Source organism: Vidua macroura, chromosome 1, assembly GCF_024509145.1.
Source record: "Vidua macroura isolate BioBank_ID:100142 chromosome 1, ASM2450914v1, whole genome shotgun sequence".
Lineage (NCBI taxonomy): Eukaryota > Metazoa > Chordata > Aves > Passeriformes > Viduidae > Vidua > Vidua macroura.
In genome coordinates, this window is record NC_071571.1 from 130,653,238 (window position 1) to 130,679,307 (window position 26,070).

Genomic DNA, 26,070 nt, shown 5'->3' on the forward strand with positions numbered 1-26,070 from the left:
ACTTCATTCTGTACAGAAGTTTGAGTACCCTCTTTATCAAATGGAATAGCAGCATTTAGGTACATTGGCCTGCAGAGCACAGGAGTCACAAATGCACTGCAATTACAGGCTTGGTGCCCTGGAGTTGGCAAGGCTGCATTTTCCCTCCTAGAGGGAGCAATAAACAAAGCAGGTGTTCAGTCAAACTATCCCTTCTCTAGGCTTCCCTCCCACCTCACAGGTGGGAGTTTCTGAATGGGATAAGCAGCTACTTGGAAGGCAAAGTACTGGCAAAGATTTGAGAATTCCTGGAGTACGACACTCCAGTCCTGCACAGACAATAGGACAATGAAGGGGTAAGAAGGGAAAAATTCAGTCTCTCCATCAACTGCAGGAATCTTACCCCTAATGCAAGTTTTTTTATGGCCACTACAAAAGCCCTGGTGGGAACATGCAAGAAGAGCAAAAAACAGAGCTGTTTTATTTGCTTAAACATGAGCAATCTGGACATGGGGCACTCAAGCAGGAATTTGTTGCGTGCAGTCCTCTGTCTTCACCCACTAGACATGTTCTCTTACCTGATGGAGGAGTTACTCAGCAGGAAAAAAAAAAGGCTGAAAGCCAACATGGCACAACCAGAGACCAGGATCTGGGCTGCTAACTTGTTTATCTCCTACACCTCTCCATGTGCACCTGGCCCTCAGCCACATTTCAGACTGCACAGCAGCTAAAGATTATGGAAGCAAAAACAAACGCACACAACTTGTCTCACCCTTCTGCCACACACAAACTGTGCCTTTGTCTCTCTGTGCTGCACTGGAGATCTCTTCTGCCTCACTTGCCCTCCTCCCACTGGTCTGCTCATCAAGTAAGCTACAGGAGTCTCTGAAGTTAGCCACTTCCTGGTGTTCCAGTCAGGAAACAAAACTTGGAAATGTCTTTTTTTAGCCAGAGTATCAAAAGCAAAATTGAACACTTCTTTGAAGTGTTATTTACTCATGGCAGCAATCCCATTTTAAAAAGCAAACCAAGTAACACCTGAGTTTTAAACAGCATTATTTCATGCTGGATTTATCCATGAAAGGAGCCACTTTGTATTGAAGGGTCACAGTACTAAATTCATCAGTAAAAAAGATAACAAAACAAAAAACATGATATACACACACTTCTTTTTTCAAGTTTAAATTTACACAGCTCTGGTACACCAATGTAACCAACCCTTTATTTCCTCCTAGTTTGAAAATTACTAATGTGACATGCTGTATATTTTAAACTCTGAAGAACCAGTACTGAATATTTACGTATTTATTCCATGCTTGACACTTTACTTTTCATTTCAAATTCCATGACAGAAGCCAAATTATTTATATCCCTGCTAGTTTTGAAAACAGTAAAATTTCTAAAAAAATAAAACCACCTTAAACAAATGGTATAAAGGAGTGAGTCAGCTGTAAAAATATTTATGCAGTGCTCCTTAAAAAATAGCATTAATAACAGTAATGCCTGTGAAAGCTCCACCCATTTTAGTCATTATTAGTAAAATTACATCTCCCTCTTATTTTATCATTCAGAAAATTGTTTGGCTTCCAATCCGAATTTATCCATGTTATTTTAAATAAGGTTAAACCTTTAAAGAACCAATACTGTTCCCTGTAGGTGCACCCAGTCAATTCATGGACGTTTCCAACTTACAGAGATTATCCAATCACCTCTCAAGCAGTGGGACAGCCTCAGAGTCTCCACACAGGAAAAATACAGCTAATAGGGACCTTCTGTGTATCAAATTAAAAGCCTACTTAATTTAGTCAGGCAGCATAAAGGTAAAATAATTTCAATTTAACATATTACCATACTTTAGAAACACTTAAAATACGGTGTGGGCAGTATCTAAGTAGAGTAAGACCCCTCTATAGCACTTCTGTAATGTCAACAGACCAAACATAAGTGAAAATCAAACTTAAGTCTGACAGTGGAGCTCATTTGCAAATACTGCATGTGGCCTTTAGGCTACCCCACCCTGTCCAAAAATGCAATGGCTACCGATAATCTGTTAATTCTATGAAACCCATGGAGCCCAAAGGAATGCAAACACATAAAACCTTACTTCACTGAATTCAACATGAAAATAAATTCAGAATTTAATTTAGTAATGATATTTCTTTATTAATTCCTATTCCTCCTTTTTCTTTTTGCACTGTATCTCCATCTAATCACAGAAACAAAACTCCATCTCTTTATAGACCAGGTTTAATGTCACTACCTGACTACATGTTGGCTCAGGTTATATATCTGTGTCTCTGCCCTCTCCTCAACTATGTTAGGCAGAGGAGAGGCAGGGAACAAATTAACTCCAGGTACTCTAAGGGTATGAGTATTTGCTTTTTAACTGAAAGTATATGCTGCTTTCCAGTGAAGTAACTCCTGTGCTCCTAATGCATGAGCTGGACTTGGAAAGTAAGTGATGGAATGTTGACTTATTCTCCCTGAAGTTAGTGACAGATTTTATTCAAATTTTACCTGGTGTGGGACTTAGAAGTTTCTAATGTCATTTCCCAAGATGTACAATAAAACCTAAATAAATTACATTTACATTTGTATACTTTAACAGATTAATTATTGGCTACTTCACCTGCTGGCAGTCACACCTCATTCATTAATACCCCAGACTGGCTAACAAAATAACAAAGGAAAAAAAGAGCTAATGGTATACCTGAGAGGAACAAAAAAACCCCAAAATTGCCATACATACATATTTTTTAATTTTCTTGCAGTAATAAGCCATCCACAAAACACTTGCACCTTTCTTTTGGCACAATGAATATTTAAGAAGTCCTTCAAGTCTTAACTCAAAGAGGTGCTTTACTGAGTATTGTCTACTGAAATCCACAAAAAAATTGAAACATTCTTTCAAAAGGAACAAAAAATTTACAATTGTACACAAAAAGTCTTGATTTTTATTGAAATTTCAATTCTTGTATCAAACAAAAGCTTTTTCTTCAGACAAAAATATTCTCTTGGTGTCCTCCAGATACCAGAAACTCTGAATTGGTCCGTTAGTGATGCTGCTTTCTTTGTCATCTTCACAGAAGTCCACAAGGTTGAGCTGTTCCACCATTGGTCTTATTTTATCGTGTGAAGGAACGTACATGACGACCTCTTCCACTGCCTCCACTAACAAATTTCCCTCTTGAGCCACCACTGCTACTACTATTAGCACTTGTCCAAGACGGTCCAATTCCTCCACGGCCTCTGGAAGCACGATCGCGAGGACTCGGTCGGTAGCCTTAAAGCAAAGAAAAGTATACTCAGTTGGAAAAAAAAAAAAAAAAAAAGCCCTAGGCGGAGTAGCTGCTGTGAAAGCGTAAGAAACAAAACCAGGATGAGATACAAACAGCGTCTGTTTCCTCCTTTTAATTTTCACTTTTCTTTTAGGCAAGCATTGCTGCTTTAATTGCGCTATGATTATCATGGAGGTACGAAGACAATCGAATGACAAAAGTCTGAGTGCAAAATTAAGGTTCTGCGATCAAGTGTTCAATTCAGCAAGTTTTATAGGTTACAGGGCAGTTCGTACGAAAGCACGTATCTGACACAGTCTCAGTGACAACTGTTCATATATGCTTAAAACATTTGCTGAATTTCAAGGTGTCTGCAGCATCCTTGCATGGTTTCATTTGTAAAGCAAAAATGAAATTCAAGGAATTCTCTATAGTTCGATGCCCATATGAATACCATGTACCTGCTGAACTTAATGGTCTCAGTGGTGGCAGTGGACCCCTGTTAAAATTGCTTTGACCACCTCTACTGTCATTGTAGGTTCCCCTGGGCGTACTCTGTGCACTCCAACTGGAGCCTCGAGCACCTTCACGACGACTGTAATTTCCTAGATAGGGAGAGAAAAACCAACACACTGTTGAGCAAACATCGCTGGGTTTGGGTTGTTTTCCATTTCAATCTTTGCAATACTCAGGGTGGTAACATAATATTTACACAATTCAAATAAAGATACTCAGTATCAACATACCTGCAGTATTCCACTTGAAGTCTACAAGTTACTCTATTCTGCACACAATCAGGGGAACAGATTGATTTATCAGGCAATCAAGTTGAAAAGAATTCACATTATCTAGCACATTATCTAGCATAAGACACACTCTTATACTTTCCAATTTTATGATTAAATAAATCCTAGTATTTATAACTTTATGAATAGAAGTATTTTCTGGTTTTACTTTGCAAGGACTTGCCCTAAGTATGGGATGGAAGGAAAAGGAACGCAATCTTGTCTATGTATGAAAGAAATTTAACACTCTGTAGGTTACAATCTCCAGGTTCACTGAAAATTGCATCTTATTCTTGTCAGGATCTCCTATCCTTTTATTCCAAAGCCTCATTTAAACCCAGAGATGTACTGTGGTGCTTGATTTCAGAAACTACCGTGTCACAAAAGGCAGGGAAGCACTCCAAGAGTTGCTAAATCAGCTGACTCCTTTTGTAAAAGAGAGGCAGAAAGGCAGCATGGGAATTCACAGCCTTGTTTCAATTGTACAGCTTTAGAGGTTCTCACCTTTAAGACAATCTTTCCTGGTGCTAAATAACTCATTGCAATAACACTGCTTCAGGAAGATCTCACAACAGGGATGATGAACTGCTAGGAAATTGGGTTAGTATTACTGAAGCAATCTTAGCATGCATCTACTCCAGTTCTAATACAGGAACCAACATACCTTTTGAAGCAGGTGGTGTAAAGAACCTGTTCTGACTGTGAAAAGCTCCTCGTCCTCCACGATTCCCTGAGAACCCACCACGTGAAGAAATCTTCTGTGACACTTTTGGTGGCCTTTTGGCTGGTGGTATCCCATCTGGAGCAACCACTTCTTTGCTCTCTGCAGCAACAAAATCATCCACATGCATGGAGGGTGGCCTGCTTGTGTTCTGTTTCCTCTGACGGAAGATATCGTGCGGTCGAATTCCTTGTCCAAATCCTCCCCTTCCTCTTCCTCTGGGTGGTGGCACAACATGAGCTCTCTTTGCAGGCTCTATATATTCAGATTTCCCACTGTCATGACAAACCATGATTTAGTTAGCTAATATAACACTCTTACCATTGATGGTCAGGCATTCTCCATACTGGAGATGCAATTTGAAAGGTATTTGACATTTTGACAACATACAAATCAATGTTGAAGACTCTGTTAACTCATTAAACTCATTTTACCTTGAAGTTATGAAGGTCTCATGCTTGTGCTTGCCGAGCTTGAACCCTTTTGTGGTTTTTGTGCGTCCAGGAGATGATGGTTCTGACAAAAATGACCTCTCCAATTCAGCTTGCAAGTCAAAGTCACTGCAGCCCTTCTCTGACAGTTCAATTAAGTCAACTTTTACCTTCAAAGAGAGAGTTTAATCAAAACAATCACTACTAGCACCTCCAAAAAAGAAAAAAAGAGCAGCAGTAACAAAACAAAAAATGCAGCAGACCTGCAGCAAAATTATTTTGACAGATCTGAACACAAAAGGAGTGAAGGGCATAGTTCTGAAATATGAACATCTGTCTTGTCACTTAATGACCCACAGTGGGACAATTCCCTTGCTTAAGATACAGCTCTATATTAATAATGTCACTTTTATATAGTTTTGGTTTTGCTTAAGAAATTAAAACATAACTATCTTTGCACGTAAATTCAAAGAGTAAAACTAAAAAAGAATTAATTCAATGAAGTCAACAGAAAAGTGATTATTTCTCACACAAGAAATTAAGACATTGCCAATTCCTTAGACCTAAAAAAACAGGAATGCTACTGTATTTTTCACTATTCACTTTAAAGTTTAGATTATAAGTTTCAGAAATTGTGAAAAGCTTTTGTGCAGGTAGTTTAATTTTTGTTTCTCACTTTTGTCACATCAGAACAAATATTTAAATAAAAAAAAGTGAAGCTATCAGGCTCTTGCGGATATTAATGCAATGACAGAAAACAAGCAAGGAGAAGAAACTAAATCACATTTTTTTCTACATTTAATCCAAACTGATGAAAAGCTTCAACAGCAGTGCAAAAGCAGTTTGGGACTGACACAGCAACTGTTCCCCTACGGCACTGCAAAAGATCCCAATTTTGTAGCAGCTTCCAAGTCAATCTGAAGGCATTTGATAACCCTTTTAACAAATGCCAACCTCTATCTGGGTAAAGTTAGAAAGGTGAGCTCAGGAAAACAAACCATTTGGCCACATGAATTTCTGATGCTACTAGTTCAGATTAACCCACATTTTTAAATCCACTTCAGATACATTAATGAAGCCTTTTACCATATCCAGGTCAGTGTCTATTTCTTCAGCCTGAAAGGGTGAGAACCACATGGACTTCAGCTGGTCATCCATCACATCTGCCAACACGTATGTGGTCCTACAACAAAACAATGCCAAAGGCCTGTTTGGTTATGAACCACAACCAACTGCAAGCGTACACAGCACCACAGGGACCTGGGGTGAACATCACTGCCCTGCCCTTGACACATGACATTAAATACATTGGGACTCATAGGAAGCAGTGACAACAGTGCTACATCCTGTTTTTAATGTACTTAATTTACATATGTATAAATTACTCCATTTTCTCAAATAAATCACAGGTAGACTGCTGACACACTCAACCATTTTACCTGTTGTTAAACAAATTCTGAAGAGAGTCTGGTGCAGAAAGAGTAGGCTCAACATCTTGGTCACTCAGTGGACAAGAATCACCTGCTGATTCCAACATCTGCCTTACTCCAACAATGTTGTCCAGTAAGGATTCAAGGCCATCATCTTCCTTAGAACGATCCTATGTCAACACAGAACAAGTCAGAATTTTTCCCCTCTTCAGAGAAGGAATAATGTTTTGCTTATTTATTAAAAAAAGGGGGAGGTACTATACAACAGTCTACCTAGCATAAATAGTAAAACTAAGACACCTGAGTACACAAACAACAACAGAAAGCTCCTAGGTGTGGTATTAAACATATTATGTCACCACATGCACATTCTAGGTTTCATTCCCAACTGATGCAATATCTTTTATAACAGTCCCAAGGAAGACACTGACCCAGGTTTTATTTAAAAAGCTCTCTGTTAAAGCATTCCAATGCTGTGTGTCTGCTGTTCCTCATTCAGAACAATTGTGGCTTTTAATCTCTTAGCTAATAGGTGTAGGCAGCCAGGGAAGGGACAGGAGGGAATATAGCACTTGAAAGGCATTTGTGATCAATAGGCTGTGGAGCAGCTGTTTCACGGACTCTCTTAAATTAGCCATCTACTGCATGGCTGCCATCAGTTACATAGAATCAGATTTGAATATCAGAGTTAAGTTTGCAATTATAGTCACAGAAAAGTTAGATGCATTGAATTCTGCACGTCCTCTAGTCCAGTCCACACCATCACTGCTGGAAGCAGGACTATCATCAAAGCCAGGTCAGGTCAGCCATAACTTTATCCAGTCACGTCTTAAAAAAGTTCCAGTGACAGAGAGCCCACAGACCCACTGACCTGTTCAGTGCTTCACTTCTCTCTCAGTGATTAACTTTTTTTTTCCCCCTAATGTCAACCTGAACCTCTGAAGCCACAATCTGGGGGCATTGCCCCTTGATTTATCATCTGGAATTACCAAAAGTTTGATTCCACCATCTTTGTTACTATCTTCCCAAACAGCTGTGGCAAACTCTGAAATAGTTCCTGAGCCCTCTTCACCAGGCTAAATAAGCCCAGCTTCTTCCTCCTCTCTCTCTAGCACATGTGCTGTAGGTCCCTGACCACCTCAGTAGAACTCTCTCCCGTTTCCCTCTAGAACTAGTGAGAGGGCAAAGCTGGTCACAGGTAAACACAACACTCCACATGAGAGCTCAGCAGCATCCTGTGGTGGGAGACAACAAGGCCCCTGGGTGTGCTGACCATGCTCCTTCCAGGATGGCTGAGAACACACTCACTCACCTGTTTCTAGTGACCCTTCACTGTTGGCCCACATTTAACCTATCAACCAACACAATCACCTGGTCCTTGTCAGCCCAGCCTGCAACAAGGGATGGGATTATCCTGCTTTCACTGCAGACCTTCGCATTTTTCCTAATGAACCACACAAACTTTCTGCTAAATCAATCCTAAAGCATTTATTGAGGTCTCTCTGGATTGAGGCTTTGCTGTATGTCAGATTAGTCACTCCCCCATCCTACTGGTATCCACAAATTCACTGAAAAGGTATCCATGTTCAGGCCTCTGATGAAAACATCCAACAATATCCAGCCTCCAGTATTAATTCCACTTACCAGTCACCAGTAACACTGAGCCACTGCTAAGCTGAGGCTCCTGTTGTTTATTACATTAACAATCTCCTTCACCACTACCCTACACCCTTTGCTTGTAGGCATGTGCTGCCTTCCATGACACCGTTAACTGCCTGGGCTCATAGCATGTGCTACTGGAAAACTGCAACATCCACTTGATTATTTGAATTCTTTTACCATAACATGCTTCTCCAGATCAAGAAGCAGGCTTTCTGGGGTTTCTTCTTTGTTCTGCAGTAGATGTTTTAACTCTGCAGTGGTAAGACCCAGCGTTCTGCCTGAATGGGATCCATCTGTTTCCATAAGGCTTCCATCATCTCCACACCCCTAAAATATTTGACAGTTGAGGAATAAGTACTCATAAATGTTCAGTACTTCTGGACTGCAAACCCCTTTGAATTCAAACACACATTAGAGCAAATCTAGCAAAATGAGTTCTCTTGATTTAAAAACATATGATGTAAATTATTTTAACAAAGTACACTTCAACAAGCAAGTTTATATACTGCATCAAGACAAATGCAACCCTTTCCTATACAAGATGAGGTCTGTATCACAGAATTAACAAATATTTTATAGTCCTTTCTATAGTACACATCAATACAGCAGCTCTCTAACAGGATGCTGTGAATCTAAAACTGGGACACCACAGCATACTATTCACTTAGGAAATCAGTATGAACCCATATGCCTTTCTTCCTACTGAAAAACCCTCTTACTAAACATACATCCTTGCCCAGCTTTCACAGATTTCATTAAAAACTAAAGATGGTACTAACATTATTGATGGAAAAGCCTTACCCAGCAATCTGCAGAATCAACTGCTTTCTGAAATAATTGCTCCTGAACATGTCTCACACTGCAGATTTCAGAGAAATACAGCTGAATTTAAGCATTCAATACATATTCACTTACCAGTGTATCAGAGTTTAGAATCTGTCGCATAAAATCCAAAAATGAAGAGGCCAGTTCACCTGTGTCTTTGCTGAAACTAGTTATTACTCGCTTTAATACAGTGTACAGAGCATTGCTGTGTTTTCTTAGAGAGCTGTTTTAAAAATAAAAAGAGAGAAAATACTTTATTAGTACATAAATTGTAACCATTCCACCATAACTGGTTATAAGAAAATGGCATATATGCAAAATAAACCTGGCAAATTTTACAATTATCAAGTTCAACCTTGATTACAAAGCTGGAGCTTCATTATTTTCTCTGTACTAGACTCCTGTTTTCACCAGTACTGTCTGTAGATATTTCAGAGTGCACATATACAGCTATATATACTACCTCCAAAACATTCAAGAAATTACAGTTTCAGCTTTGGTGGAAAAGGGACTGAAGTACAGAAATATGTGCTTGCACAAGGACCGTATGTATGAAGCAGGATCATGCCTGCAGCTACAATTTCACTCCATCCCATGATGCCTAACTGCAGAAAACAAACTGTAAAGGAAACATGAACAGAAATAGCAAGGCTGTGCACTGAAGCTGACAGCTGGACACATGGGATCACAGCAAGAACAGCATCTGTAACTTGCTAATTTTTCACTGGTGGTTGTATGGCTTCTTGCATTCAACAGCACGACTTTAAGTGCTTTGAACAACTTTATATTGACAATGCTCCTTTTTCTCTCTGCAAACCTCATCTTTTTGCCTCTGCACTTCAACTTCAGCAAACAGAAACAGGTCTAAATATAGGACAAAGAATCGAATGTCAAAACAACACAATATTGTCCAATACACACATATATTCTGTTCAAAGTGAGTGAACAAAAATAGTTTGGAAAAAAACAACTCATTTCTAAAGCCTTAACTGTCTGGAGGTCAGAAGACTCAGGGAAGTGCAAACTGAATTTCCTAAAAATAGAGGAATTACAGGCAGTTCTCCAATGTTCCAGATGAGAGCCCTTTGACTGTCTCAAAAGGGAAAGAACAAGACCACTGTATCTCATTCTAATCCTCCAGCCTTGGAGTGGGGAAACAGAGTGTACAAACCTGTTTCCAATGCTTTTGTCTCCTTTTTGAAACTAAGTGCTCCTGTATGCATACTGCAGAAATTATTCAGAGAGTGAAGAAAGACCAAAATACTGAGTAAAACACTGAAGCCCCCAAGAGAAACAAAAGCTTAGATGCCTTATCCTCAACATTCTCTACTAAACATGTAGAAAATTATTTCACACTACAGTTTTTAAACAATTTTAAGTTGTCAGTGATATCATAAAATACCATACCTCTTCAAGTGGTAGAAGCCATAGTCATGCTCTGTAAGGAACATCATTGTTCGGATGCATGTCAGCAGACAACTGTAACTGCTCTCAGAATTCGTTAAAGTTTCCATCAGACAGTCACAAATTAAGGGCATCAGCTCTTTGCTTGGTAAGGAGTTGGAAAGCTGCTCTAATTCAGACACAGAGCCTTCTGATGAACTTGGTAAAATAAGTGCAATATCCTAAAAGAATTATTATTATACATATAGTAAAAATTCATTCTGTATGCCTGCAGTAAATATAAACCATACATGAAGTCAGAAGCACTGGATTCTTTCACTATCCCTTTATCATCTTATTCCAGTATTTCAGTTATTACTGACCAGCAAAATAGTAATCTAGAGTATCCTTTTTGTTCAGTCCTGTTAAGGGTTACAAACCATTATTTATTTCTAAAACATAAAAGCTTCAACTTCTGAAATATCATAGCGGAGCTAAAATAAAAGCCAAATAGTCATTGGAGAACATACAGAGTTTCCTGCCTAGGTAGTCAATCTCAAAACACTGGTCAAAGAGGCTGAAGTTCTTTGGCTGGTTCAGCCTGGAGAAGAGAAGGTTGAGGGGTGACCTCACAACAATCTATAAGTGCCTTAAGGGGAGCAGCAGAGGGGCAGGTGCTCTCCTCCCACTGGTCACCAGCAACAGGACACAGGGAAATGGAATGAAGCTGCACCAAGGCACGTTCAGGTTGGACATCAGGAAAAGGCTCTTCACTGAGAGGTTGGTCGGTCCCTGGAATAGGGTTAGTGATTTGGGCACCAAGGAAGTGATTAGGCACCAAGCCTGTCAGAGTTCAGAGTGTCTGGATAACACTCATAGTCATGGTTTAGTTTTAGATATTCCTGTGAAGGGCAGGAAGTTGGACTTAATGATCCTTATGGGTCCCCTCCAATTTGAGATATTCCTTGATTCTGTGGGTCTGTGAAAATTAAGAGGCTGCAGACACAACATATGAAGTGGTGACCTTCTGTCACTTCCATATTTTACATAAAATAAAACAAGATTGATTTTCCCAATGTGTCTGTATGGAGAGAGAGATCTTGTTTATATGGAAATGGCTGATTATCTCTACTGACCAACAACATCCAAATGTCTTTTGTGTAACTGGGTAAGCACTAGATCAAATAAATGCATGCACTAGTGAGACAAATAATGGCATGCAAATCTGCGCACACATTAATGAGAAACTACAGGGCCAGTCTACGAATCAACTTTCAACTAGCATTTCTTACCTTGCTCTAGTAACTTCTGCTTTTTTTTAATGGAGGAGTTTTACAGTACCAGAATAGCATACATATCTTTATATTTGGAATACATTTTCAAGAGGTTTCAGTTAGATCACTAAGAGATACATATTTATTTAACTAGGTAAGACGTGAACAGTGACAACTCAAGTTTTGTCAGTAGCCCACATGGAGAAATGGTATCCCTCTCTCAGCTGATGGACAGGAAATCTTTGTGCCATCCAGTTTGTCTCTAATGAGCTACCAGAACACATAATGCAGAAGACGTCATAAAATGGAAAGTATTTACGTTCAAGAACAAGAAGGCAGCATCAATAATCAACACACATACATTAAATATAGCAAATACCTGATCACAGAGGGACTGCAAAAGGGAAGTTACATATTCAGCACACTGTTGATGAGTGACATTGTCCCCAGCTGATCGCATCAAAGCCAAGAGCTCCTGGAAAACCTCTCCATACTTTTCATCTCCTTTAGTAGTTCCATTGATAAGATGCAAAATAGCCAATTTACAAGCTTTATGTGAAGCCAGGGCATCCAATAAAGCAAGCAGTCGAGTGGTCTGTCCAGTGTACTGCTTCTCTTTATCTTCTGTGTTGCTGAAAGGTTATCAGTGCATTGTGAAAAAACTGGTTTAAAGTGATCTAAGAAACTATAAAAACAACCATCACAGGAGTCATATAATTCTGCATTTTAGAAAAAAATCCACCAAGTTTGCATATTTAAACTTACAGTTCCATTTACTTTTTGACAACTGCTCAACTTTCACTAAAGAACTTCTGGTCACATCATTAATTAATCTACTGTGCATGTAATATACTGTAGGGCATCTAACTGTATAAGATAAATATGCTGTTATGTAAACAGTATCTAAGTGGATAATTATGTTTTAAAGAAAGAGCACTCAGTTTCACAACCCTCTGAACCTGTATCATTCAACTTCCACTAGTTTACAAACATCTATACACATGTAATCCCAGTACAGCAAACTTTACTGGCCTACTCTTCTCATTTATGTCATACAGGTCCTTAAAAGCACTGTATAGGTGAGATGAGGCTTTGCAAGGCCAACCTGAAGAAAATCTTCCTAAAATACTTACCATAAACATACAACATGAAACTGTCTACATCAAAACTTAGAGGTATGAGCTGGTTCTCTGGTAACCTTAAGCATTATCAGGACACAGCATATAGCACTGGAATGAGAAATCATTCAGCCCATAATGTTTCCAAAAGTATTTGGAAATAATAATATTTCCAAAAGTATGTTCCTCCTGCTAAATCTACTGTGCAGAAGCAAGGTGAATTTAACAGTTCATTAACAAAATCTTTGTAAGAGAAAACAAAAAATACCTTTGCAGGTCTTCTACAATTAGATCCAATACTGTCCTCATGATGAGAAGAGCAGTAGGTGAAGCCAAGTCACACAACTGAACACAAATCCGCCTCAACATATGCTGAATGGGCTGGCAGGACGAGCCGGAGAAAGATCGAACGATCTCTTGTATCAGCTTGGCCTGCACATGGAGGTGCATACTCCACAGCTTCCTGGTGTTGAGTGCCACTGCAATATCGTGGGCTTCAATTACCTGCAGGAACAGAAGGGCAGGAGGATTCTTCCTGTCAATTTTTATGATAAAACCTGAATTATAAACAAAGTATGACTACTGTCCTCATAAAAAATATGGAATGCCATTTTTATGGTCACCAAATGACAGGGCATGAGCCAGCAAATTAGGTATTCCTTCAGGAGCATGGATTGTCACACACCTTTTATGCCTACTTATTAAAGATCACAAATTCAAGATCCATGACAAAAGAAAGAAGAGCCTTAATATACCAAGTTCAGCATTCAGAGTTAAATTAAAACATTCAGAGATAATCATGTAAGTAACAGAACAGGAGTCTAGACAATCTTAGAAAGGACAAAAGAACAACATATGACTGCTAGCTTAAGAAAAATGCTCCAAATAATACCAATTTTGCTTCTGCTGAAAAATACTTATCTACAAAGAATCTGCATGAGCACAAATGCTTTACAACAACTTTAGTTCATCCTTTCACATATCTGTTCTTTCTATCACTACAAAAATGGAAAAAAGGTTATATATAAACAATAAAAATTCTTTAAAAACTAAATACATCTCAGTTATACCTGAGTAGTCTGCATGGGCAGTGGAAGAGGCAACAACTCTGAAAGCAGTATAAGTCCAGAGAAAAAGCCTTCAGGAATTCTCAAAATTGATGAGAGAACTTCCTTCAGCATTAAAGACCAAGTATTGTTCGCCAAAGTTTCCTCAGAAATGGTAAGTTTTTCATTAACACCTTGAGTAAAAGTCAGTAAGACATCAACAATGTCATTCTGGATTTTTTGCTCATCACTATCTAAGCGGCCTGAGAGAGGAATAGAGCAGAGGAGCATGTGTAAAGAAACAAGTGCTGCAGGAACACGCATGTCCTTGAATTCAAAGGATCCACCTCTCAGGAGTTCTGTCAGCATTGTTTTAAGGAGAGTGAGTGTACAGCGGGCCATAGATATAGTAGTAACTCTGTGCAGCGTGGTGCCCATGTTGACATGGAGTCGCCAAGGCTGAATAAGGATGCTGTTCAGCTTCTGCAACACCCGGATGAAGGTGTCCATTCCCTCGGAAGAGAAGAGCTGAATAACTGCAAGATTCCATTTAAGGTCTTTCTGTTGACCTGTACAGAAAAGAAATAACATTTCTGTATTTCTAATTTCTCCTGGGCAATCACAGTTACACTTTAGCCAGATTTAAGTAGAAGACTCAGAAAACTAAGATTTGTACTTTAACCTGTACAAATACACGAGCCATACCTTCTACCAGAGGTGGTGGACATGCAATATGACAAAGAACACGAAGTGCAGTAGGAAGACCAACTCCATCCGGAGTCATCAAACTGTCAATATTCTTTTAGGGGAAAAGAAAAAGAAAAAAGGAATGAGCCCGTATTACAAGGAAGGACTTCTTGAGTATATTGCTTGATTAGTATTCAAATTCTGTATTTAGTTAGTGTAAGTATGTCACAAAATTTAAGTTTAATTATTTCACCTTTTGGTAAGTAGTCATAAGGCAGAAACAAAAAAAGGCATCAACATATGCAGTGTGATTTACAGGAAGCTAAAAGATTTAAATAATTAGATCTTTGTATCATATATTTACCTTAGATTTTGTTTCTATAAATATAACAATGCAAGACCCAGCCTAGATCATAAGCATTAATAGAAACATCTCTTTTGGATAACAGTATGTATTTTAAAATATGTTAGTGCATATCTAAGACAAAATATCAGACTACAAAAGGTCTAAGCTTATACAACATAAATAAAAGATAGTATCTACCTATATTTTACTGACCTGCTTGATATATTCAATAAGATTTGGAATACAGTTTATTTCAAATCTAAGATTTTTCAAAGGTTCAAGCCACTTGCTGAGCTCTGTGAAAAAAAAAAAAAAAAGACTTAAGTCAGTGAATTTATGATCATAAAACCTTTTTCAATCAAAATGTACTTACAAAATAGGCACTAAAGACAAGTGTGAAATTTGTGGGGAACATAGGGCAGCTGTAGCCAACTGAAAAGCATCAATAAAAATAGAACTTGGGACAGGCAATATATATTATGCACACTGACAAAATTTGGCTCAAGTCAATCTGAAGGTAATTTTCATCTCGTTATCTGCATTACCTGTTATCAAATAATTTTTTACAAAAGACACTAAGGGGCACTGTCAGCTAAAGAAAAGAACCAAAACACATTCCCCTTAATGTACAGAATAGGTTACTACAAACTAAGTACAAAACTTCTATTAAGTACCCAAATAGAGCCAATCTCTGCCCTGCACTCCACTCATGCTACAAATCCTTACAGATTATCAGTCTCTCTCTTAGTCTAGAATAACCTGAAAGTCCCAGGTTCCTGGGATAAGAGATTTAAAGATTTAAAACACATTGTTCCTAAAAATATTTAAAAGAACATGAAGATCAAGTAGATACGAATTGATGACTCAGACTGATTTCACAATTTGGTTTAATAAACTAGCCCCGCTTCTCATAAAGCGGTCTGATGATCAGGTGAGGAGCAAAAATAAGAGCACGACAGAGGAGAGATTTAAACTAAAACTTTGAAGAATTCTGATTTCTTTCAGTGCATTTAAGCTTTGGAAGAAATTATTGTCTACGTGAGTCGGTTAACCAGTGCAGAGCACAACTTTGGACATCAGAGTTTCATTGTTCAGGTGTCAGAATAGTCTCCAGCAGGATTTTTCTGAGTGTCCAAGGCCTGACCTGTAAGTCAACACAAGCTGGGAAGACACCAAGACACAGCTTGGATATCAAAAGATGTAGTAACAGGGTAATATGGACTATTCCATGTCAGCTGGCCTAGATGCCTTAGAACAGTCCCACGATTATTTAGTAGTAAAGATTCTGTCAGACTACATCACTGTCCTGGTTCCAGATGGGATAGAGCTTGTTTTCCTCCTAGTTGCTGTTCAGTGATGTGTTTTGGATTTAGCATGAGAATAACATTGATAACACACTGATGCTGAGGTTGTTGCTAAGCAGTGCTTACCCTAAATCAAGGACTTTCCAGTGTCTCATGCTCTGCGAATGAGGAGCTACACAAGAAGCTGGGAGGGAGCACAGCCAGGAGAACAGACCCAAACTGTCCAAAGGGATATACTGTACCATGGGATGTCATGTTCAGTAAGAAAACTGGGAGAGTTGCCTGGAAGGGAACGGCTGAGGGGATGATCACTGCTTGGGGAGGGGCTGGGCATTGATCAGCAGGTCGGCAATTGCACTGTGCATCACTTGTTTTCTTGGGTTTTATCTCTCCTCTCCTTTTTATTACAATTATTACTGTTGTTATCATTAGTATTATTATATGTTATTTTTTTTCAATTATTTAACTTTTTATCTCAGTCCATGAGTTTTACTTGTTTTTCCCTGATTCTCCTCCTCATCCCACTTTGGGTGGGTGGTGGGGTGAGCAACAGTGGTGTGGTACTCAGTGTCTAGTGGGGGTTAAACCACAGCAGTAGCAAACAAAAATAAGACTGAGCTCACTGACTTGTTAGTCCAGTTCTACAGAAATTTGCTCTCCTATTATCAACACAGTTTGAATAATTTCAAACTTCCTGTAATTATTCAAAATTCATGGTAGCTATTTTACTTGAAAAAAAAATTAACTATTGTCCTGGATTGCAAGATAAGTGTGTATTCTATTTGCCATCTATTAGAGGTATGGCAGTTATATTCTGTTAATTGGGCAGTTTTCTTTATCTCTTCCACAAATCAATCCTCCCTCTGGGAAATATCTTCTGTTAATGGACCACTGATGCAGTGTCACTGTATGACTGATAAAATTACATCATCCCATTGTGAGATGCTCCACCCAGGGGGAGGAGCAAAGTATTCCTACCTGGATATAATCTGAGATTTTGGGACACCAGGGCAGCCTTCTCCACTGGATTCCCAGAGGAGCAGCCCTTTCCCACTAGATTCCCAGAGGAAGACCAGGTCCATCTACACCACCACAGGATCTTTAGAGAAAGACTACACCCTTCTACAGAATCACTGTTCCAATAGAACCACACCTGTCACTGCAGGAGGACTGCAGCCACCATTTAATCAGATTGCTACCAACACCGTGACCTACAGCATGTCAGGTCATATTCTGACTCTGTCTGTGTTGTTTTGTAGTAGTGCATTGTTTATTGTATTATTTCTAAAATTTTCTTCCCTAACTGTTAATCCTATTCCCCTATATTTGCCTGAGAGCTCCTTAATTTCAAAATTGTAACAATTCAGAGGGAGGGGGTTTACATTTTCCATTTCAGGGGAGGCTCCTGCCTTCCTTAGCAGACACCTGTCTTTTCAAACCAAGACAACTATACATATTTCCTATTTAACTCTCATTAACAGAAAAAAAGTGTGCATTATCTCAGTGACTCAACTAATCAGATGCAACTGGAAAAGTAATTTCATTATCTCAGTGACTCAACTAATCAGATGCAACTGGAAAAGTAATTTCATTATCCAAGCCAGACAACTGTGAAGCACCAATTATTCACATAAAGAAGATTTATTCTATACATTCAAACAATTCAGTTGATAATTACACATACTGTACCTTGCAACTTGGTGTTATTTTCATCTGCTTTACAAAGCTTCAGCAGAGGTGCTGAGTGCTGTTCCAGCATTTGGACATCACTGGAAGATTGTACCACCAGCAAAACAAGGATGCAGGCATAATTATAAGCAACTGACTTCTTAGACTTTGAGTCTCTGAAACAACAAATAAAGATTTTCTTTAGATCTCAGCTAACACAACTGGATATCTGTTAGATTTTCATTTTTTGACCCCTAAAAATCTACCTACAGAACTTTTACTTTTAAAAAGGATTGCCCCATATAATTATAAGTGGAAGAAACCCAAACAATTTCCTCCTATATTTTTTGACAAGTGAACACTTTCTGCCACATTATACACATTCATATTCATTTCAGTATCAACAAACCATGAGATCCAGTCAAGTGGCATGCAGTTTATTTTTATGTAACTTCATCTTTTCATAAATCATTTTAAAATCACTGCTCCCTGAAGTAGTACAACTGCCTGTCCAGAGAAAACAATGACTGTATTTAACACCTACAAGAACTTGAAGAATTGAGAGATTCCCATCCCAGAGTAGTGTGCAGTACTCTCCATACCCAGTCAAACCTTTTGCTTGTTTCACAGGCAACATTATATATTTGAATAAAAACTGCTTACTTACTGATTTTTTCACATTATCAAAAGTTTGCCCCACATATATCACAAGAACTTTGTTGATGACCTACACAGATTTGGGGTATTAAGTACTTGATTACAAATGTCAGGCCTGATTTTGTATTACATGCTTCTACTTACAAGTTGTTTTGGCTTTAAATAAAAACATCAAGATCTAAAAGAAAATTATTTTAGATTTACTGAATTATTTATAAAATATAGATACTTTTAAAATTTAAAAACTAAAGGAAATACATAAATGCATACATTACCCTAAAGCTTCTTTGGAATAGTACTCCATTAAAGTAATAAGACTTTGGAGATTTTTTTCCAGACTGAATACATGAGCCACAGCAGATCTTCCTACAGGGTTAAAGGTGATCAAGTAAAGGTTGTGAAGTGTTCCCAGCAGATCTGAGTGGTCAGTCTCCTCGCTGGCTGTGCACCGCTGGAAGTGGCAGAACAATTCCGAAATGCACTGTAATGTCTGTGTTGAATGGAGCAGCCACAGGGCAAAAGTATCCTCGTTGGCACCATCTGACTGCAGACCTTCCTCTTGATCTGGATCAGAAAACTGACAAAGTGCTCTAACCAACAAGTTTGTTGCCTCATGCTCAGAAATAAAGAAAAGAAGACCCTTCTGTGACTGTGCCAGGAAACGCAATATATCTCGGATAGCCTGAAGCACACCTGGATGTGCACCTGTCACTGGAAGAGACAGTAGCAAAGTAATGCATTCCAAGAAATGGTGACTATGAAGATATCTGAAGGAAAAAAAAAAAAAAAAAACCAAAATCAGGAAAATAATCACCAGTGCTACAAATAATTGTCAACACTTCATATAAAACTACATACCTCCTAGCTTCAGTACTTACTGCACTGTGGACTACAAGAAATAATAACTAATTATGAAGTAGCACAAAATTTAAATCTTACAAAACATAATTGCTATATTATTTACAAGAAATAAGTCCTAAAATTCTGATCTCTATAAAAAAACCCAAACAATAAAAAAACCTCAACCATATCTACACACAAAACAGGACACTATATTTTATTAAATTTGCTGCATCTGAATCATCATCAATGCCAGATTTAATGTTTTAAATGTGCTAGGAAATCAATCATTACAGCATATCTAGCAGGCAATTTTTTAAGACTCATTGCACACAGACGCTTATATTCAGCCATGACCTACACCACTGACACCAAAAAATTCTGTCAGCATTTAGAGAAACACATTCTAGACAGAAACTTGCTAACAGAGTAAGAATCCATGAGATGTTTTAACTGGCTGAAGGCAGGCAGGGCTCAGCTCCTCTGCCTGTGCTGTGAAAGTGAGCACAGTGACAGAATTGCATGACCTCTTCATGAATCTGAGGCCAGTTTGCATCTTGCCACCTCGACATCCAGACTGAGGAATTCCAGACCTATTTTATCCATACACATAGCTGTGCACCAAGATGACAAATGAAACACTCTAGATTTATAACCATTTTCAAACTGGACAGCACTTAGCATAACTGGTCAGCATCTATGAATCAACTGAAGGGCAAGCACATTACCAGTAATAAGGAGATTAATAAGGAGTAATAAGGATGTTAACTTCTGGCTAGGTGTATTCTAGGTTGATCAAAAGCCAGCAAAATAACAGGTACATTAACTTATCAAACTCTCTCAGACTTCATATCCACTATCTAGAATCTTCCAAAAAAGAATTAAGTGAAATATCTAGCAATGTGTTATTCAACAAAGTCACCCTGAAATATCTCTATCAAGCTGGAGGAAACACACTCTAGAAATTGAATTTGCAACTGCTGTACCTAAACAGGACAGGATAAGGATCATCCCTTTCTGGAGGGCCTGTAATGCGTGCCATGGTTGGGAAAGATTTCACAGGGGGCTGAATCATTGTATGAGGAGCAGTTTCCATCAAATGGAAGATCTCTTCAAGAAGACTAACAAGTTTTTCCATCTCTCCTTCACTTATATTAGAAGATTCCAAAAGATGATCCATATCCATAGGAGCCTCCACATCATTTTCATATTCTTGGTTGGTTCTTTCAAGTCCTGCCAAGTCCTGGTCCTGTTCTGGCTCTGTGTGATTAGGAAGAGGAGGAGTGTTCTCTGCTAACTGATCCACCACCTTTTTAATGTCTGACAGAATCTCGTAGAAGTGACATTTCTGGAGAATTGCAGAACCAGCTGTAACAACTCGCACAGTCTGATCTAACAGTATGAGTTCCAGGAGTTTCTGATAACCACTTTTTTCATGTACATCTGTGCCACCTCTTAGGAACATTTCCATTCCCTCAGTCATACTAATGACACTATCCAAAGCTTTAAAAGCATTAAGTTTAAGGGACGATGATACATGATCTGCAAACAACAGTTCAAACAACACATTAATAACTCCTGCCTGCAAGAGTGCCGTTATTCCTTGAGTCCCACATTCTGCTAACGAAGATACCAATTTTGTCCCAGCTTTGAGTTGTCGAACATTCAAAGCAATGGGCTGTTTGAGAGCCACCTGAAGGTTTAAAGCTTGCAGGGTCCAGTCTACTAGCTGGGTAATATAGTCTTGCTTTGTGTCTTTCACCAGCAGGTAGCTCAGTTCTTTAACTATTAAACTTGGAATTTCTTCCAATGCTGTGACCCACTTTGCACCCCTTTCCTCTTGATATAATTCCAACAGTTCAGTTAATTTAACTGAGCCTTCTGCTGCCCCTGAATTTTCTTTTTCTGGGTCTTGGTCCTTTATTTTAGCAACTTCATTTTCAAATACAGTCTTGTAAGGGCAGCTGAAGTATAATAGTGGTCCAAGCTCCTTTTCAAAAGGTTCATACGTCACAGGAGGCACAGATGCCAGATCCTCAGGAGTATATTCAATATCAAAGCTTGGATACTTAAATGTTTCACGTTCTAGATCAGCAATTACATCTTCATCACTTGAAATCTGCTCATAGCCGTCATCTCCTACAAAGAGACACTTTAAGTTACCAAATCAGTTATGAATAAACCAGTTCATAACTGCAGAGAATATCTTCCAAATACAAAGTAGTGATTCATTTTACACAAATATTACTAGCTAAAGAACAATCACACACTAACACACAAAATGCCTTCTCTTTCAAGATATGAGTGAAAGCCCCATCTGATAGGGTTTTTTTATGTAATAATGGAGTAATTTAAAAGAATGTATAAAGCAAGAAATTTAACTAGAATACATTACTACAACTATATTGTCCAATTTTCTTCCTGTGATTGCACCTACAATAAAACTTCTAGCCTGAAATATTTGCACAGACATGGGTGGGACCTTTAATACAAGATGACAACTAACTGTATTATATATACAGTTTCACTTGTTTTTTACTTAAGAAATAATCTTTTACCGTTTCCCTACATTTTTAAACAAAACATAACAAGACTGAATGTTCATTCTCACCTATAGAACTGTATCTATTTTCCTCTATTTATAGAAAGTTTTACAATAAAGGAATAAATATTCCACAGCAAGATACTGCTCTTGAGAGATGTCAGGACCACAAATAAGGCAATGTTGCAATAACCAAGGGAAAAATACTCAGTTCCTTCTGCACATACTCATCATGAAGGTACTGCGATCAAAATTTCAGAAACCTCAATTCTTTTTCAAAATTCTACAACTTACCATCACCTTCTTCTTCCTCTTCACCCTCTTCTTCATCTTCATCATCTTCCTCCTCCTCCTCTTCTTCCTCATCAGCAAGACTCTCTACTGTATGACCATCATCATCATCATCGTCGTCGTCATCCTCATCCTCCTCCTCCTCAACATCCACATCATCATCATCATCCCCTTCTTCTGGTTGATCTTCCTCTACTTCTCCATCATCAGAATACTGGCTTTCTTGATGAATGGACGTTCGATCAGGAGAAATCGGCTCAAAGTAATCCTCCCTATGGTCCACATCATCTTCTTTTTCCCCAACCACTAAAACCAGAAACAAAGTTTCAGAAATAAGAGCACTTTTCTGAAATCCAAAGATATTAAACAGGACTGGCCACATGAGTAGATCCCATCTGGCCCCATACACTTGGCCTGACCATTCTCTCCTTGATTACTGAGGGTGTATTTGGCTCCCTGTGTCTGTCTTCCAGCCCAGGGTACCCGAAGAATAACTGATTTTCCTACTAAAGACTGAGGCAAAGAAGTCATTAACTACCTCAGTCTTTTACATATCCTTTGTCACCATGTATCCCCCTGCATTCAAGAGAAGAGATTCTCCTCAGTCCTCTTTTTTTTTTTTTGCTTATGTATTTATAGAAATATTTTATTGTCTTTAATGACAGCATATATGTTTTAGGTTTCTGCATCATATACACTAGAGATGCAAAAAAAAGCATCTTGAAAATCTTCTCATGATTTGACTGAACACAATCACTTAGAGTTCAGCAAGACTATGAGTATGTAGAGTTCTTGGCACTGCTAACCAATACAGAGACTGGGTAACTTGGCAGATGCTGCAGAATAATGCAGAAGGACAATGGATACCAGAGTCAACAAAACACTTATATAAAACATGAGCAGCATTTTCAACAGTGTATTGGTTAACAGCCAATATTCTCAATATACTATCCTTAAAAATTATGCAAATGAACAAACCCAAAACCTTTTTTTTCCCAAATCCCTTTCCTAAAACTGAATCTGTCCAGCAGAAGTAAGAGCAGACAAGAAACTTCACACTGGACAGCAACAGAGAATTCTGCCTCCTCTAAGCAGTGACGTGCAGCAAATAAAACACAGTCTCTTCTCATACTACCTGACACTGGCATAGGTTCATCCTCATCATCATCAGGAGGAGGAGGGCCTGGAGGTGTCCTTGGTCCCCTGGGTTGTGGTCTTGGAGGACTGCCATTGAATTGGTCTTCTTTCTCTCCATCAACTATATTTATCGGGAAAATAAAAACTTGCATTTAATGAAACCACAGGAATAAAAGCAGAAAATTTTGGGGTTTTGGTGCTACTTTTGACTGGGGAACACCATTACCCAGCTTTTATTTTATCTATATTCTGCATTACATGAGTCAACTTTCTAAAGTCATTTTTGATGTAAACAAAAACTACATCAATAAACGAGCTTATTAACAGTATTGATTTTTTTATGTAATAATTGTTTAAAACTTCCATGAGTAATTGCCAATTTTGGTTTTGACGCTACTCATATTGTAACTCCATCAATAATATTTGAATTGATTTTAAAAAAAAGTTCACATTTTACTCAATTGGTTTTTATGGTTTACAACTGTTTTTTACTGCACACAGTATTCAATTTTTGTAGTCTTCTAGCCATACATTGAACAATAGTTCTAATTTTAAATCTACAACCAAAATTGAAGCAGACACTTGACCATGGATTCTATTCATGTCTGTTCTAAAACCAGTGCAGAGCACTCTTCTGTAATGTATTTTACACAAGTCAGATAAGCAAAGTTAACTACAACTGTGAAATCTTCTTATGATTTTAATATTATTCTAACAACTTTAATATTCCAATCATCTACATTGTAATGAGTTCACACAAGTTAAACTGCATTTTTACCATCCAAAGTAACTAGCAACACATGAAATAAACCACTCTCATAAAAGCACTGGATGAGACCCTACTTAAAACCATTCAATATAAATCTAGAAGAAAATATGAAACTCAAGACACAATAAAGAAAAATGAAAGCCACTGTAATCTAAAATGTGGAAGAATTGGGGATTTGTTTTTCAGATGGGATACTGTAACACTGATTTGTAAAAGAAAAAAAATCTGTCTTCTCCCAAGACTCACCATGTTTTGGATTCCTTTTCAATCCAGGCTGTTGCTGGGGAGGTGGAGGCGGAGGGGGTGGTGGAGGAGGTGACTCTCTCTCATGAGTTATTACCCTGTCAACTGAGCCATATATTGCCAAAGTCAGACAGTTGTACCACCCTCTAAGAACCAATCCATCTGTGTTGACCTGTTGGTTTTAAAAAAAAAAAAAAAAAGAAAAGAAAAGCACTTAAAAACAACTTTAAATCAGTTACTGTAGCATCACTTTATCAGTATCTGCATAAAAGCCAAAAGAAAAATACAACATTAAAACACCTCTTTATCCCACATTTTGAAAACCAAGAAAACATTAAACACATCGATCATAGCAACAAATAACCTTTCTCTAAAAGCATTAAATTCCTTGCAGTATATACATTGACTAGATAGATCCCTAATCTACTACAGCCTATTAATGAATAAAAATCCAACAAATGACAATATCAAAACCACAAGAAGACTCTAAAGTAAAGAGTATCTAAACTACAGACAGGTTTTAGGATAAGGTTTGAAACAAAATACACTTTACATCATGTTAACACACCACATGAAACCATATTTACACCTAAATGAGAGATATGCAGGGAAAGAAGAGGTTTAAATCGCATTGCATTACCTTTGCATTGGGCCTGAAAATAATTGAAGTGTTTTCATCATATTCAAGGCTGTTAAATGAAAGATACGAAGTCATTTTTCATTAATATACAGCATGTTTACAGAAATAAAACACAGCAATACTAATCACACAAGCCAACAATAAAACACTGAACAAATACATACAAGAAAGAAAAATCACTTCTTTCTACAGAATTCTTGGTATTAATATATATGGGCTCTGTAAATTTAAAAATAACAGCAATTTTTCTTACTTTAAGCATAAATCTCAGTCCTTCCACAGAGATCAGAGGAAAAGAATAAGAACATAAACTAGCAAAATCCAAACCAAACATGAAAGTCATGGGAGATACAGGATTTTCTATTGCATATTCTCTGCACTATAAAAATTTTCAGGAAGAAAAGGTAGATAATGAAGTCACACACTAATCTTGGACGAACTTACCTTCCCAGCCGATCAAAAACAGGGGCACTTGGTTTGCTGACATTGTTGAAAAACAAGTCCAGTTGAAATGAATGAGGGGATGTCTCTCTAGAAACAGAATGAAAGTAAAATTAGATGAGTTCCTTATCAGAGTAAGCAGGACTACCAAGGAGAAAAAAACCACAAAATTATACTATTTAAGGAATGCCCCAAAATAATTACAAGTTTGGCAAACACACAAATACATTTTACATTTTTATGTAGGAAGGTCTACTGAGAGATGGAAGTTCAAGAAAAAAGTAAGAGGAAAGTTTTCTTCAATCTGATACCTGGTATCTTTCACCTACCCATAAGCCCTGTTGTCAGGCAAACTTGTGTGAGCTCTCACTCCTGGAGGAATGACTCGGACTTCATTTATGTAAACCACGCATGGAAAACGAACCACATCAATATTGGTACTTTGCTACAAAACAAAGAGGAAGCAAAGTCCAGGAAACATAAAACACAAACAACATAATGTATCCTCTACTAAGAGAACATGTTGTAGTCTTAATAATAAAATTAAATTCTGTAAAATGCTAAACACTGTTA

The 26,070-nt window shown here is 38.0% G+C and overlaps 1 protein-coding gene across 1 annotated transcript in view; it reads right to left on the reverse strand.

Annotated features, from left to right (window-relative positions):
- Positions 1-434: 434 nt before the first annotated feature.
- The window catches only part of VIRMA (vir like m6A methyltransferase associated), a 29,339-nt gene continuing 3,703 nt past the window's right edge, over positions 435-26,070 (reverse strand). Inside the window, exons 2-24 of the mRNA XM_053976431.1 lie at positions 25,827-25,942; positions 25,501-25,587; positions 25,057-25,105; positions 24,420-24,588; positions 23,403-23,525; positions 22,271-22,573; positions 20,421-21,573; positions 18,870-19,361; positions 17,959-18,113; positions 15,179-15,261; positions 14,638-14,731; positions 13,957-14,501; positions 13,155-13,390; positions 12,148-12,400; positions 10,519-10,736; positions 9,202-9,334; positions 8,464-8,613; positions 6,634-6,794; positions 6,281-6,377; positions 5,198-5,364; positions 4,707-5,038; positions 3,719-3,862; positions 435-3,262 (exon numbers count right to left, since the gene is read on the reverse strand). Coding sequence (XP_053832406.1) covers positions 3,105-3,262; positions 3,719-3,862; positions 4,707-5,038; positions 5,198-5,364; positions 6,281-6,377; positions 6,634-6,794; positions 8,464-8,613; positions 9,202-9,334; positions 10,519-10,736; positions 12,148-12,400; positions 13,155-13,390; positions 13,957-14,501; positions 14,638-14,731; positions 15,179-15,261; positions 17,959-18,113; positions 18,870-19,361; positions 20,421-21,573; positions 22,271-22,573; positions 23,403-23,525; positions 24,420-24,588; positions 25,057-25,105; positions 25,501-25,587; positions 25,827-25,942 — 5,418 coding nt within the window. The 3' untranslated portion in view covers positions 435-3,104. The remainder of the gene's footprint in view (positions 3,263-3,718; positions 3,863-4,706; positions 5,039-5,197; positions 5,365-6,280; positions 6,378-6,633; positions 6,795-8,463; positions 8,614-9,201; positions 9,335-10,518; positions 10,737-12,147; positions 12,401-13,154; positions 13,391-13,956; positions 14,502-14,637; positions 14,732-15,178; positions 15,262-17,958; positions 18,114-18,869; positions 19,362-20,420; positions 21,574-22,270; positions 22,574-23,402; positions 23,526-24,419; positions 24,589-25,056; positions 25,106-25,500; positions 25,588-25,826; positions 25,943-26,070) is intronic.